Consider the following 15,278-nt stretch of genomic DNA (forward strand, 5'->3'; position numbering starts at 1 on the left):
AGGCATAAAATTTTCCTCATATTTGGCTTAAACATTTATTTGCATAGAGTACGATCACATTATTTTACAAATACCAGTTCAATCATGAAATATTGGGTCAATCCTAAATTGTTGCACAAGCCAGTTGTGGATGTAACATAATACGAAACAAGGGAATCCATATGTTACATCAACAACCCAATTTAATTTGTGCAAGCCATTTTGGCAAAACAGTTTAACATCTGATATTTACATGGTACATCTTCTCGCTATAATTTGTGTACAACTTCAACTCCAGTCCACTTGTTTTCTTTTCAAAATGAGTTATTTTTGAACTGAAAGTTTCTTTGTCACACTTTTTCCTCATGTTTTATGCCGGACACGATAACATTTACAGAATTCGGGTATAAAAGTTATTTTTGAATATCATCGAGCGTGGTATCATTTAAAAGATTATCTTACCCTTATTGTCAAATGATATTTGTTTTAAATATGTATATATATATATATATATATATATATATATATATATATATATATATATATATATATATATATATATATATGTTTTTAGAGAGGCCTGATAATATTTCGTCTTAGAGCAAATACTTTTTCAAAGGCAATGACAGTGGAACTAGAAACAAACATTTAGGAGACACACAAGCAAGCAGGGTTGGGGGTATCTGGGGGTGGCAGACCAGTACAGGTGAGATGAAAGGGGATATTAAGGGAACAAAGGATGGTAGAGAAAGGGGTTTTGAAGGAAAGAATGATGCAGGGGGATAAAGGAGAGCAGTGCATGAATGTGGTATTGTTGTGAAAGGGGATGATAAAAGGACGGGATGGGGTGGGGCAGGGGGAGACAGGTGGAAATGGAAATGGTAAAAAAAGGGCTGGGCAATTAATATGGTAATGGTGTATAAAAGGGGATGGGGTATAGTGGGGGCAGGTTTTACTTTTATTGGGTTTGGATTATAATTCACGATTGAAAGTTTTAACTTTCAATTGTGAATTATAGTAATTTTAAAATTACTTGCTTTTGCTAATCAGGATATAGGAAGGTTTTCCTCCCACGGGTTACTATTGGAAACGAGGTTGAAATTAAAATAGATCCTGAGGTTGTGTCTTAATTCAGACTAATTGTCTGATTTATTGATTGACTTGTGGTGAACTGGTGAGGATCTGGCTACAACTACTATTAATTTTAAATCAATATTAGGCTTTGGCCTTCACCGATGTATAAACTCTGTATATTCGTTATGTGATCTCGAGTGAGACTCGAACCCACGACATCATGCTTTCTAGTACCGACGTCTTACCAGTCGACCACCGAGCTAACGGGATCGGTTGGAATTTTTAATGTTTATACGTCGGTGAAGGGCAAAACCTGATATTGATTTACGTCACCCCGACGCAAACATTCCATCTCTTAAACACAATTAATTTGTGAATCGGTGCGACGTCCACGAAAAGATGACATTTTGAATGTCTTGTCTTCAACCTCGTCGCCAGGGTATCGAAGCCGTACAAAGAACACTCGAACTTTCTCGTTGATGGATGAGGGACGAGGTTGCCTGTACTCCTATTGCAAAATGATTATCGCCAAAAACAGTTTTCTAACACCTGTTGCATTAAAACAATAGCACAAAAGCTAGGACAAACCAACCTGTTGTAGTTGCATCACCACCTGCTGCTGCTGTAGTTGCATCACCACCTGCTGCTGATGTCGTTGCCTCACCACCTGCTGCTGCCGTGGTGGCGTCAACACCTGCTGCTGCTGTTGTTGCATCACCACCTGCTGCTCCTGTCGTTGCATCACCACCTGCTGCTGCTGTTGTTGCATCACCACCTGCTGCTGCTGTTGTTGCATCACCACCTGCTGCTGCTGTTGTTGCATCACCACCTGCTGCTGCTGTTGTTGCATCACCACCTGCTGCTACTGTTGTTGCATCACCACCCGCTGCTGCTGTCGTTGCATTATCACCTGCTACTGCCGTTGTGGTGTCATCACCTGCTGCTGCTGTTGTTGCATCACCACCTGCTGCTGCTGTTGTTGCATCACCACCTGCTGCTGCTGTTGTTGCATCAACACCTGCTGCTGCTGTTGTTGCATCACCACCTGCTGCTGCTGTCGTTGCACCATAACCTGCTGCTGTGGTGGCCTCACTACCTGATGCTGGTGTTGTTGCCTCACTACCTGCTGCTGTTGTGGTGGCGTCACCACCTGCTGCTGCCGTAGTTGGCTCACCACCTGCTGATAATGTTGTAGCATCAGTACCTTCTGTTGCCGTAAATGCCTCACCACCTGCTGTTGCTGTGGTGGCATCACCACCTGTTTCTGTTGATGGCACTGTTGTCGAATTTGGTGCATGGGTAGGTTGTGTACTTTCTGTAAGAAATGGTGTGAGATATCCATGAAACAGGAACTTTTTAACAACTAAAATTCACTCAAACGAGTCACGAAGGTCGAGTCCGATACGAGTGATTGACCTGTGTAGTATATGTGGTGAACTTGTGGTGTACTGGTAGTTTACTTGTGAGGACTGGCTACCACTACCATGACATTTGATAAAAAAACATATTTTTCAATTCTTCTTTCCCGGCCAGTCAGTAAGAAGTCCACGACGAGATGACAGTTTAAGTAAACGAGGTTGCCTTTACTGAAATCGGTAAAAAGAAATATCGCATTTACCTAAAGAACAATTTTCTAAAACCTGATGCATTAACAACTAGCAGTTGCAGGTGGTGACACATTCAAACAATTTCGGTATTACTGGAATGGCACTGAAATGGTCTACATCGTATCTTGAGAACCGAGTCCAGTCTGTAAAAGTTGACAGGTCCTTCTCATCTAACACAACACTACGCTTTGGTGTCCCTCAGGGATCAGTGCTTGGTCCCTTGTGGTTTTCCCTTTACTCCTTACATGTGGCCAACATTGCGAGAAAACACGGTTTGTCGGTTCAGCTTTATACTGATGACATCAAGCTCTACTTGCCTTTCGTCTCAGTGAATGCAAATATTGCGGTTGCGGCAAGGACCATGTTATGAAAAAGTAGAAGATTGGGTATAGCAATACGCCTAATCACGAAGACCATACCAGACGCGAACCAACGTCTTCAGTTTTGTACGTACACAAGATTGAGATTGATAAATAGTTCCAGATAACCAGCTCAAACACGCTCCCAAACACCCTTTCTGAGCACGATTGCTATATTTACAACCTGAAGCGCGAAGATGCGTGGAATGACGATTTCCATCGGTTTCAGAAGAAATACTCAAAACTCGTAGCATTGTGCACATTGCCTTTAATCGAAACCTTTAACATACGTGTACTTTAAAATGAAAATATATTGGCTGATTCAGGACTGTTACGAATAAACTAATGCATATTAAAGAAAAGACACGTTTGTTACTTAACCTATACGATAGGTGAAAATCGGAGAATGATTTCAGAAAAGGTGAAATTACCTGTGGACATGGTTTGTGATTGTACAGTGCCAACGGCAAAAATATACATTGCAGCGAAGAAAAGCAGTAGTCTACATTTCACCTCTGGACACATCTTGTTAGCTTGAAATTGTCCCCGAAAACAAATCAACTTTTGGAACCGAGCAGTGGCGATTGGATTTGTGTCAATGTGGTAGTCTGATGTGACTCCAGGCCTATGTGAGTGGGCGTAAACAGCAAGCGCGTTATTTACTTGTTTCAGGGTTTGCTGAGCAACAAAGTCTATTAACCGACACCCAAAGTCTAACCGTATAGGGCCTCAAACGCAACAAAAAATGGTTGCAAGGAAATGTCAACAATGTTTGCTTGTGGAAAGGCTCCTTGAGAAGATAAACCCCCAAGTTATGCATTAATATACATATATCTATAGACTGTTTATTTAGCTGAGTATGGTATAAAAAAACTACAGTATGGAAGTCGCAAAGGTTAGATTGCCTAATTCGCATAACCTATGGAATGTACCATAGCAACTGGATATCGATAGTAAACAGTTAGCAATCTCTGCACTCTGTACGGATCGACCAAACTCCATCCTCGTCAGGCTACGTCTATTAGGGCGCCCCTTTTTATTTTTATAATAACTGCCATTTTTTTGCCTCTGTAGAAGGGTCGGTAGTTCGAAAAAAATCTGGAAAAAATTCAGTTTCACCGGTAAGGATGGCTCAATTCAATGATGCAAAGTGCGTCTCTACTTTTGTTTATTTCAATGAGTTTATCATGTCTTATCACTGCATAAAATAAAACCATATTTGGGAAGATTTAGCCTAGTTGATTTGAAATATATCTGCCCCAAGTAGATCACTTACGTTTTGGATGTAGTGGCAGCCATGACCAGTAAATGTATACTATATACACTTACCATAATGAGAAGAAACATCCTCTGTGTATAATGTGGGTGTTTTTAGCTGATTAATGTGTAGTGTTATCTGGAATTTGATTTATTTATTGTTTTAGAGTGTGTACAACTGGGGTATTTTCAGCTGATTAATGCTGATTAATGCATTGTGCCTCATTGGCGTTTATTCTTTTTTTTCTTAAAAAAAGTATTTGTTTTTTTTTATTAATGTTTTGTAATGTACAGGTTTTTAAGGTTTCTGAGAATTTTTGATCATATTAATGATAATTGATCAGATTTTCATTGTAATCCTTTGTTGGTTTTCGTTACCTTTGATAGGGATTTATAGTGTAGCACCTCAGAACATTTCATTTTTGATTAAAGGGAATGTACGTCATTGGCTTTTGCTGTAATTTTCAGAAATTAACTATTTGAAGGGTTAGTATTATAGATCAAATATTGTTACCCTGACATGTTTGAAATTTTGTGTTTCGAAAATGCTTGACAAACCAAGAAAAACAAAAAATGTTTAAGTAGTCAGGCTCCCTGACTCCACTAAAGATAAAATGGATAGTTGTCGGAAAATTGTAAGGTAAGGGAACCAGTCTAGCTGGCCTGCACCCGTTCATGAACATGTAACCAATAGCAAACAAAATTTGGACTGAAAAAAGTTGTAAATTTGGAGCAGTAGTTGAAAAATAGTTAGGTTTTTCCAACGGTGGTCGGCCGACCACTGTTGGAAATGTATACAAAAATACAATTTCCTTGAAAATGACTTGACACCAGGTGCCATAATTTTACAGGATGCTTTAGACTGTCGTTTACCAACATCCTAGTAAGGTATTTCGTAAAAACTTGGTAGTTTTATTTTTCGATGTTTGCAAATGTTGTATATTCCCTTTAAGGTGCGTTGTAATTATTATTTGTATTATTATACAACTAAATGGTACCTTTGGGAGATGTGACATTTAGAAATGAAAAAATATAGATCGAATGTGAAATTGTATAACATGCATTTGAGAAAAACTCAAATGTCAATCGTGGGGGAAAAAGTGCCCCTGCGGACGTTCTGGGATCGTCCGACCCCAGAACCCCTACTGGCCTGAACTGACGTCAGCTTTTCGGGAAGAAAAATGCATATGTAATATCTACGGACGGGTGTACACGATTATATTTTAGTTTTACATGTGACCGTAAATTGTCAAGTCATACAAAGTCTTCCCTTTAAAGGAAGGGATAAGAGTACAACAACTCTCAGTTTCACAGTTGCAGAAATAACCCAAAGAAAAATGACAAACAAATACTCTGTCGATGTTTGTGTCTGTGAATCTTGAATTGTGGCGCCTAAGAAAAGTAATATGTAGTAAGTCAGGGTCGATATAATCATTGTTATTATTGTAGGTTAATCACATGTGGAAATAGGAGTGGAAAAAAGAGGTAATAGTTTGCGACAAAGCTTACCTGGATTTGTCGTCAGCAGTGGATCACCAGTTGTCCATTGCTGTCCATCTGTTTCGAAAATGAGAGAGAGGCAATTATGCACAATTAACTACTCGCTTTACGAAGTCAAGCAAATATCTCACTTCGGTAGATGCATGCATATATTGGCATATATTAATTGCACAGAGTCTCTGTAACCGAACTTTTGAAATGTCATTCCCGTTCTTGAAATATACTTTAGAGATGGACCATTATTAATTTTGGCAGATTTGATGATCGAAATTTGATTTCGGACTTTTTTTTAATTAAAGAACCAATTTGTGACTCTTGAGTAATGGATCCAGTACGTGACACTATGGGAAAAGAAATTACAACAGGCAGATTGGGATAGGTGGTAAAAAGATGCCAAAGACTAAAAAGATTGAGAAAAAAATGAGGTAATAAACAGCACACAAGGCCTATGAAATCGTGTAGGTCTGTAAAATCACGCATAATTACCGCAGAACACTTCATCGCTTCCATCGTAGCAATCCGACTCATAATCGCACCGCCAGGAGCCATTGATACACACTGAATGTCCGCAGTCAAACTCACTCGCAGTACAAGTCACATTTTCTGATGAAAAAATAACATTTTAGTTCTGATCAATTGCCATCAAGAATTCGTCAACGTTAACTTTAGTTAGCTTTAAAGGCTTTCAGAAGAAAGACAACGAATTTGTCTTTATTAAATCAGTGATCGTTCAGTGTTTTTTTTAGCCGACTGAAGATTTAGTGACATTTTATCACCACTCAAATAAAGCATTCACCAAAAATTCACAAGTGGTCACGAGTGATATGCGCGTCGCCGCGTGTGGATCAATTCTTACCAGCCGATGGGATGCTTGAAGCAGACAACACAAATCCAGATGGCGTTGAACTCCAATAGGACGTGAATCTCAACCAGATCTGATTTGCATGAGAGATCAGATCGGGAGGTTTCTTCCACCTTCGCCACTCGAAGAACTGGTTGCTGTAAATGTTGTCACCATCACCCGCCAAAAAGTAGGCGGAGTATTCATCAGCTTCGAAACTGGAAAAGGTGATGTAGATTTTCTGGTTCTCCTCCGCGTGGAGGATCCAATTCTTGTCGATGTAATCTGAATAGTTGCCGGGATAGTTTGGCGAAGATATCTCCAGGGTGTCGCTTGCATTGATGTACAATACAACAGTATCTGTGAAGGAAGGTCGGTTGGTATCAGAGCGGATTAAAGAGTTTTTAAAAAAAATGTTTGAGCTTTAAAACGGTGTCGAGTACGTTTGTCTTCAGAAAGGATATGTTGATTGTCCAGCTTTGTTCCTCCCGTGATTGGTAATTAGCCTATTACGGAACACCTTTGCAGATGCTTATGCTGATTATATACATTAAGATCAGGCATTATTCGTAAAAGAAAAAGAAATACCGAAATATAAGAGCTTAAATGTTTTTTTTCTTCGCACTGGTGTCATGTCCCAAAATTAACTGCATTTCTTTATTATCCGCTGTATCGGTCATGTGGCAAGCGATGGTATACGCATATACTGAGACGTGAGCATATTCGATCTTTTAAAAGCAATGATATGTTGAAAAGTTTTCTGCAAAAATAGTTTCTAAACAAGTCAAATGTGACTGTTCCCATGACATAACACCACTTTTTTTAATACCAACTTGTACGTGTACTTGGGTCATATGGAACGTTCATTGACATCATTTTTGTTGTCAGTAGGTTTTATATGAATTAATGAATCCCCTTGATCTCAGAAAAAGTACAAGATTTCTGTTGTTTTAGCCACTGTGACATTGACCATTGACCTTTCAGTCCCAAATGCAATAAGTTTCTTAGGATTACCATGAACAATCCACGAACCAAATTTGAAGTTCACATTAAAAGTATTTCTCAAGTTAGCGCGCTGACACGATTCTATTGTTTTAGCCACTGTGCCCTTGACCCTTAACCTTTCGGTCCAAATGCAATAGGCTTCTTAGGATTACAAAGAATAGCCCACAAACCAAATTTGAAGTTCATATGTTAAGTATTTTCAAGTTATCGTGCTGACAAAAGGAAAAGTGTGAGGACAAGTAAAGGTGAAAAGTGTGAGGACCTGGGACCTTTTAGGGTGTAGGAGTGAATATTTACCAGTATTATACCCCGTTGGTGCCACACTCGTCCACATCTGCCCACCTATTGAACACAATAAGAAAAAAGTCGTAAATCAAATATATTGTTACGTGTTTGGTTTGTCGTCAGTTGCCTATAACTCTATTTTCTAAACAAAACCATTCTCCGTTTTAAGGCCAGTATCGTATGATGGCTTCATTCCTTTAACGCCCAATAAGGAAACCTCTCAATTTCGACTGTAATTCAACAAATTCAGGATTAATAGTTTCATATTTAACACATAACCGATTACTTTAATAGTGCACAAAATTGAAGTTTATACAAGTGTGTGACAAAATATCATGCATAATTACCGCAACTGAGTTCATCGCTTCCACCGTAGCAGTCCCATTGATAATCACATCGCCAGGAGCCATTGATACACACTGAATGTCCGCAGTCAAACTCACTCGCAGCACAAGTCAAATTTTCTGATACAAAAAAGGTAAAAGGACGATACATTTAGTTCTGATCATTTTTAATGCAAACATCCTCTGCACATTTTTTTTTGTCACGAATTAGTCAACGGAGTTTAATTATGGGCTATCCCAAAACAACGAAGCCATCTGTTAAATCGGGCTTCATCTAGTGCATATTACAGGCCCATAACATAAACAAAACACATGTGCAAACCTATTAAACAATAGAAAAGTCGTCAACAAAATATGATTCTAGGGTGATTGCTTTGTTATCAGTTGCGTAACTCAATTTTCTGAACTAAACTCTTTGGTGCATTTAAAACCAGCGTCGTCTGATGGCTTCATTGCTTTAACGCCTAAAGAAATATTTCCATCTTTACTGCACTTCAGTTAATTCAGTAAAGTTTGATTTGATAGACTACGCAATAGAGGATAGCATTTTGTTTCGAAATTGAAATAACAAGGAGATGACAACCAAATCCAAGCTGGCCAGGATTGACAAAAGTGTAATAAAACACTGTGACTCGAAAGCCTGTCCATCCTTCAGTTCAGATCACTTTTATACTGCAAACATCCTCTGACGTGTTTTCTCAACAATTTGTCAACAAGTTAATTAATTGGCCATTACAAGACAAATGGTCACAAGTCAAATTGATCACAAATGGTCACGAGTGACCGGCTTGTGGATCAATTCTTACCAGTCGATGGGATGCTTGTAGCAGATAACACAAATCTAGACGGCACTGAACTCCAATAGGACGTGAATCTCAACCAGATCTGATTTGCATGAGAGATCAGATCGGGAGGTTCATTCCACCTGCTGTAGCTGTGCCACTCGAAGAACTGGTTGCTGTATAGGTTGGCACCATCACCCGCCGAAAAGTAGGCGTAGTATTCATCAGCTTCAAAACTGGAGAAGGTGATGTAGATTTTCTGGTTCTCCTCCGCGTGGAGGATCCAAGTCTTGTCGATGTCATCTGAACTATTGCTTGGATAGTTTGGTGAAGATATCTCGAGGGTGTCGCTTACATTGATGTACAATACAGTGGTATCTGTGACAGTAAGCCAGTCGATGAAAGCTATTTAAAAGTTGTTAGAAATCTTTAGGTTTAAAACGGTGTCGGGTAGTTTAAGGTTGGAAATTCACAGAATTAAAACAACTTTGCAACTACTTATTGGGTTGACCCCAAGCTCAGTCATAATGTGAAATTTGGAACTATAAGCAATAGTTCGTTTTAGCGAAGGTGTCGGATCCTCATAGTAACTTCCATCTGTATCGGCCAAAATCTAATCAACTTAAAAGATATTTGTCAAACGTACATGTGCCAAACCGATATGTGAACTTAATCTTTCTTTAATAATCAATATTGTTGTGAAATTTTCATTACGCAAGAGCAATTGTGGAGTCAATTTTTACCGGGATTATACCCGGTGTCTTGACGGTGATCCACGTTTGAAAACAATTAATACAAGTCGGAACGTTACATCTATTGTTGTGTTGATTGTTTTCTGGTTGGTACCGTTACTCAATTTTTAAGATGCGAATAATTATTATGTATCCAAGGCTAGAGTCGACTGATGGATTCATTTTTTACACACCTAAAGAAATATCTTCATCTTCACTGCTATTCAATCAATCAGGAAAATTGAATGTGATTGACAGCAGAACGCCGATGACATTTTATCAACAAAATTAAGGTTATTGCCACGATGTGACAAAAAAGTTGTGGATTATAAAGATAATATCATTCATAAATAATTACCACAACTGAATTCATCGCTTCCATCGTAGCAGTCATATATTTTGTCACAGCGCCAGGAGCCATTGATGCACACAGAATGTCCGCAATCGAACTTACTCGCAGCACAAGTCAAATTTTCTGATAAAAAAACGAAAGAAACCAATACATTGTAATTAAGTGTTACCACAAACGTCCTCGGCAGTTTGTTTTCAAAAATAGTCAACGCATCATGGATATCAAAATACAACGAAAATTGTTTAGGCTTTATCTTATGTATATTGTTGGCCCACTTAAGATTTCGTTAAATTTCGTGACAACAACGTGAAAGCAGAAAGTTATTGATCACGAGTTGTTGTGAGTGACCGGCTTATAGATCAATTCTTACCAGTCGCTGGGATGCTTGAAGCAGATAACACAAATCCAGATGTCGCTGGAATTGAATAGGACGTGAATCTCAACCAAATCTGATTTCCAGCCGAGATCAGATCGGGAGGTTCTTTCGACCTGTACCAATTGAAGAACTGGTTGCTGTAAATGTTGTCACCATCACCCGCCGAAAAGTAGGCGGAGTATTCATCAGCTTCGAAACTGGAAAAGGTGATGTAGATTTTCTGGTTCTCCTCCGCGTGGAGGATCCAATTCTTGTCGATGTAATCTGAATAGTTGCCGGGATAGTTTGGCGAAGATATCTCGAGGGTGTCGCTTGCATTGATGTACAATACAACAGTATCTGTGAAGGAAGGTCGGTTGCTATCAGAGCGGATTAAGGAGTTGGTGAAAATGTTTGAGCTTTAAAACGATGTCGGGTACGTTCAGGAAAGGATATGTTGATTGTCCAGCTTTGTTCCTCACTTGATTAGTAATTCATCAATTACGAAACACCTTTGCAGATGCTTTTGCGGATTATATATTAAGCTCAGCCATTATTCGTCAAACACACAGAAATACCAAAATAGTTGCAATATAATTTTTTTTCGCAATGCCTTAGATCCCGAACTGAACTACATTTCTTTATAATCCGCCGTATCGGTCGTATTATAATCAAATTTAAACTATGGCATACGCATACTGAGACGGGAGCATATCTGTTCTTTTAAATATGTATATGTTGGAAAGTTTGCTGCGACCGGAACGAAATTAAAAAAAAAAACCCGTTAAGATTTGACCCAGAATTGGCTTGACACGATTCAGGGTCAAAATCGACACTTCTCTGGGTCACAATGACACTATTGGCAGGTGATTCTTGGTCAACTTTGACAAAAATAATGAGTCGGAGAAGTGTCACTCAGACCCCCAAAAGTGTCAGTTTTGACCCTGAAAAGTGTGAGGTCAAGTAGAACTCTTATTTCGGGTCAATGTGACCCGTGACTTTTAATTAGTATAGGAGTGAATATTTACCAGTATTATACCCCGGTGGTGCCACGGTCGTCAGCGTCTGCCCACCTGTTAAAAACAATTAAAAAAAAGTCGCAAATCAAATCTGTTGTTGTGTGATTGGAATGTTGTCAGTTGCTTACTTCAATTTTCTAGACGAAACCATTTTGTGTGTTAAGGGCAGCGTCGTCGGATGGTTTATTTCCTAAGGAAATATCTTTATTTCTACTGTAATTCAATAAATTCAGGATTAATAGTTTCGATAGGCAACACATAACCGATGACTTAGTGTCATAAAATTGATATAAATACAAGTATGTGACAAAAATATCATGCATAATTACCGCAACCGAGTTCATCGCTTCCACCGTAGCAGTCCCATTGATAATCACATCGCCAGGAGCCATTGATACACACTGAATGTCCGCAGTCAAACTCACTGGCAGCACAGGTCAAATTTTCTAATACAAAAAAAAAGGAAAAAGGACGACACGTTTAGTTCTGATCACTTTAAATGCAAACATCTTCTGCATTTTTTGTCATGAATTAGTCAACGAGTTAAATTACAGGTTATCACAAAACAACGAAACCATTTGTTAAATCGGGCTTCATCAATTGCATATAACAGACCCATAACATAAAATAAAAGCACGTTTGGCCAACCCATTAAACAATAGAAAACTCGTAAGTAAAATATGTTGCTAGATGAGTGTTTTGTTATAAGTTGCGTTACTCAATTTTCTCGACAAAACCATGTTGTATTTAAAACCAGCGTCGTCTGATGGCTTCATTACTTTAACGCCTAAAGAAATGTCTCCATTTTTACTTACTGCACCTCAATAAAACCAGGAACGTTCAATTTGATAGACTACACAACAAAGGATTACATTTTGTTTCAAAAGAAAAATTACAACCCAATTCAAGCTGATCAAATTAGTTGTTTTTGCCCTTCACCGACGCTTAAACACTGTATACTCAGTGCGTTACCACCCGAGTGGAAGTTGGAAAAATCACTCGGGTTGGACTCGAACCCACGACCTCCCTATTTCTAGTGAAGATGTCTTACCACTCGAGCACCTAGCTAACGGAATCGGTTGGTTGGTTCGAATCTGATGTACATAGCAGCGGGTACCGCATAAACTATTATGAGAAGGAATTTTGCGTCGGGGTGATATCAATCAAATCAGGGTTTTTTTTGCCCTTCACCGACGTTGAAACACTATATACTCAGTGTGTTACCTCTCGAGTGAAAGTTGGAAAAATATCACTCGGGTGGGACTCGAACCCACGACCTCCTGCTTTCTAGTGCAGATGTCTTACCACTCGACCACCGAGTTACCGAGATCGGTTGGCTGGTTCGAATCTGATGTAAATAGCAGCGGGTACCGCTTATATTATCTTATAATAGATTATGCGGTATCCGCTGTGTTGTACATCAGATTCGAACAGCCAACCGATCCCCTTAGCTCGGTGCTCGAGTGATATGACATCGGCACTAGAAAGCAGGAGGTTGTGGGTTCGAGTCCCACCAAGTGATTTTTTTCCAACTTTCACTCGGGAGGTAACACACTGAGTATATATTGTTTTAATGTCGGTGACGGGCAAAAAACCTAATTTGGTTGATATCACCCAAACGAAGTTTAGTTCATTGGCTACCACAGGACAACGAACACATTTTTAAATTAGACTTGATGACAACGAAAACATTTTAAAATTGGACTTCATGAAGAGCATTTTATAGGCCCGCTGTCAATAAATGCAGTGACATGTTGTGACTACAAATAAGGCAGGCTTATGGGTCAATTCTTACCAGTCGATGGTATGCTTGTAGCAGATAACACAAATCTAGATGGCGCTGAACTCCAATAGGACGTGAATCTCAACCAGATCTGATTTGCATGAGAGATCAGATCGGGAGGTTCATTCCACCTGCTGTAGCTGTGCCACTCGAAGAACTGGTTGCTGGATAGGTTGGCACCATCACCCGCCGAAAAGTAGGCGGAGTATTCATCAGCTTCAAAACTGGAGAAGGTGATGTAGATTTTCTGGTTCTCCTCCGCGTGGAGGATCCAAGTCTTGTCGATGTCATCTGAACTATTGCTTGGATAGTTTGGCGAAGATATCTCGAGGGTGTCGCTTGCATTGATGTACAATACAACAGTATCTGTGAAGGAAGGTCGGTTGGTATCAGAGCGGATTAAATAGTTGTTGAAAATGTTTGAGCTTTAAAACGATGTCGGGTACGTTCAGGAAAGGATATGTTGATTGTCCAGCTTTGTTCCTCACTTGATTAGTAATTCACCAATTACGAAACACCTTTACAGATGCTTATGCAGATTATACATTAAGCTCAGCCATTATTCGTCAAACATACAGAAATACCAAAATAGTTGCAATTAAATTTTTGTTGGCAATGCCTTAGATCCCCAACTGAACTACATTTCTTTATTATCCGCCGTATCGGTCGTATTATAATCAAATTTAAAATATGTGGCAAACTATGGCATACGCATACTGAGACGAGAGCATATCTGATCTTTTAAATATATATATGTTGGAAAGTTTGCTGCGACCGGAACGAAATTTCTAAAAACAAAGCCCCGGTTAAGATTTGACCCAGAATTGGCCTGACACGATTCAGGGTCAAAATCGACACATCTCTGGGTCACAATGACACTATTGGCAGGTGATTCTTGGTCAACTTTGACAAAGATAATGAGTCGGAGAAGTGTCACTCAGACCCCCAAAAGTGTCAGTTTTGACCCTGAAAAGTGTGAGGTCAAGTAGAACTCTTATTTTGGGTCAATGTGACCCGGGACTTTTAATTAGTATAGGAGTTAATATTTACCAGTATTATACCCCGGTGGTGCCACGGTCGTCAGCGTCTGCCCACCTATTAAAAACAATTTAAAAAAAGTCGCAAATCAAATCTGTTGTTGCGTGATTGGAATGTTGTCAGTTGCTTACTTCAATTTTCTAGACACGACCATTTTGTGTTTTAAGGCCATCGTCGTCGGATTGTTTATTTCTTCAACACCTAAGGAAATATCTCTATTTTTACTGTACTTCAATAAATTCACGATTAATAGTTTTGATAGGCAACACATAATCGATGACTTAGTGTCATAAAATTGATATTAATACAAGTATGTGACAAAATTATCATGCATAATTACCGCAACTGAGTTCATCGCTTCCACCGTAGCAGTCCCACTGATAATCACATCGCCAGGAGCCATTGATACACACTGAATGTCCGCAGTCAAACTCACTGGCAGCACAGGTCAAATTTTCTAATACAAAAAAAAAGGAAAAAGGACGACACGTTTAGTTCTGATCACTTTAAATGCAAACATCTTCTGCATTTTTTGTCATGAATTAGTCAACGAGTTAAATTACAGGTTATCACAAAACAACGAAACCATTTGTTAAATCGGGCTTCATCAATTGCATATAACAGACCCATAACATAAAATAAAAGCACGTTTGGCCAACCCATTAAACAATAGAAAACTCGTAAGTAAAATATGTTGCTAGATGAGTGTTTTGTTATAAGTTGCGTTACTCAATTTTCTCGACAAAACCATGTTGTATTTAAAACCAGCGTCGTCTGATGGCTTCATTACTTTAACGCCTAAAGAAATGTCTCCATTTTTACTTACTGCACCTCAATAAAACCAGGAACGTTCAATTTGATAGACTACACAACAAAGGATTACATTTTGTTTCAAAAGAAAAATTACAACCCAATTCAAGCTGATCAAATTAGTTGTTTTTGCCCTTCACCGACGCTTAAACACTGT

At 39.0% G+C, this 15,278-nt stretch overlaps 1 protein-coding gene and 1 long non-coding RNA gene across 2 annotated transcripts; both read right to left on the reverse strand.

Moving 5' to 3' along the window:
- Positions 1-1,408: 1,408 nt before the first annotated feature.
- Positions 1,409-1,822, reverse strand: LOC119720878 (ataxin-8-like). The gene is made up of 2 exons (XM_038190745.1): positions 1,646-1,822; positions 1,409-1,561 (listed from the first exon to the last, which is right to left on the reverse strand). Exons 1-2 carry the CDS (start codon positions 1,820-1,822, stop codon positions 1,409-1,411), a joined length of 330 nt encoding a protein of 109 aa, XP_038046673.1.
- An 8,396-nt stretch (positions 1,823-10,218) lies between these two features.
- LOC119721013 lies at positions 10,219-11,541 on the reverse strand. Its single transcript, XR_005270131.1, has 3 exons — positions 11,500-11,541; positions 10,487-10,831; positions 10,219-10,239 (listed from the first exon to the last, which is right to left on the reverse strand). It is a non-coding gene; the product is annotated as an uncharacterized LOC119721013 (long non-coding RNA).
- Positions 11,542-15,278: the final 3,737 nt, after the last annotated feature.

This window comes from Patiria miniata, unplaced genomic scaffold (genome assembly GCF_015706575.1).
Source record: "Patiria miniata isolate m_02_andy unplaced genomic scaffold, ASM1570657v1 HiC_scaffold_9, whole genome shotgun sequence".
NCBI classification, from domain to species: domain Eukaryota; kingdom Metazoa; phylum Echinodermata; class Asteroidea; order Valvatida; family Asterinidae; genus Patiria; species Patiria miniata.

Coding starts and splice junctions, on each gene's coding strand:
- LOC119720878 (XM_038190745.1), bottom strand. CDS start 1,822: ATGCAACAACAGCAGCAGCAGGTGGTGATGCAACGACAGGAGCAGCAG. Junction 1,562..1,645: donor TGGTGATGCAACTACAACAG/GTTGGTTTGTCC, acceptor ATTTTGCAATAG/GAGTACAGGCAACCTCGTCC.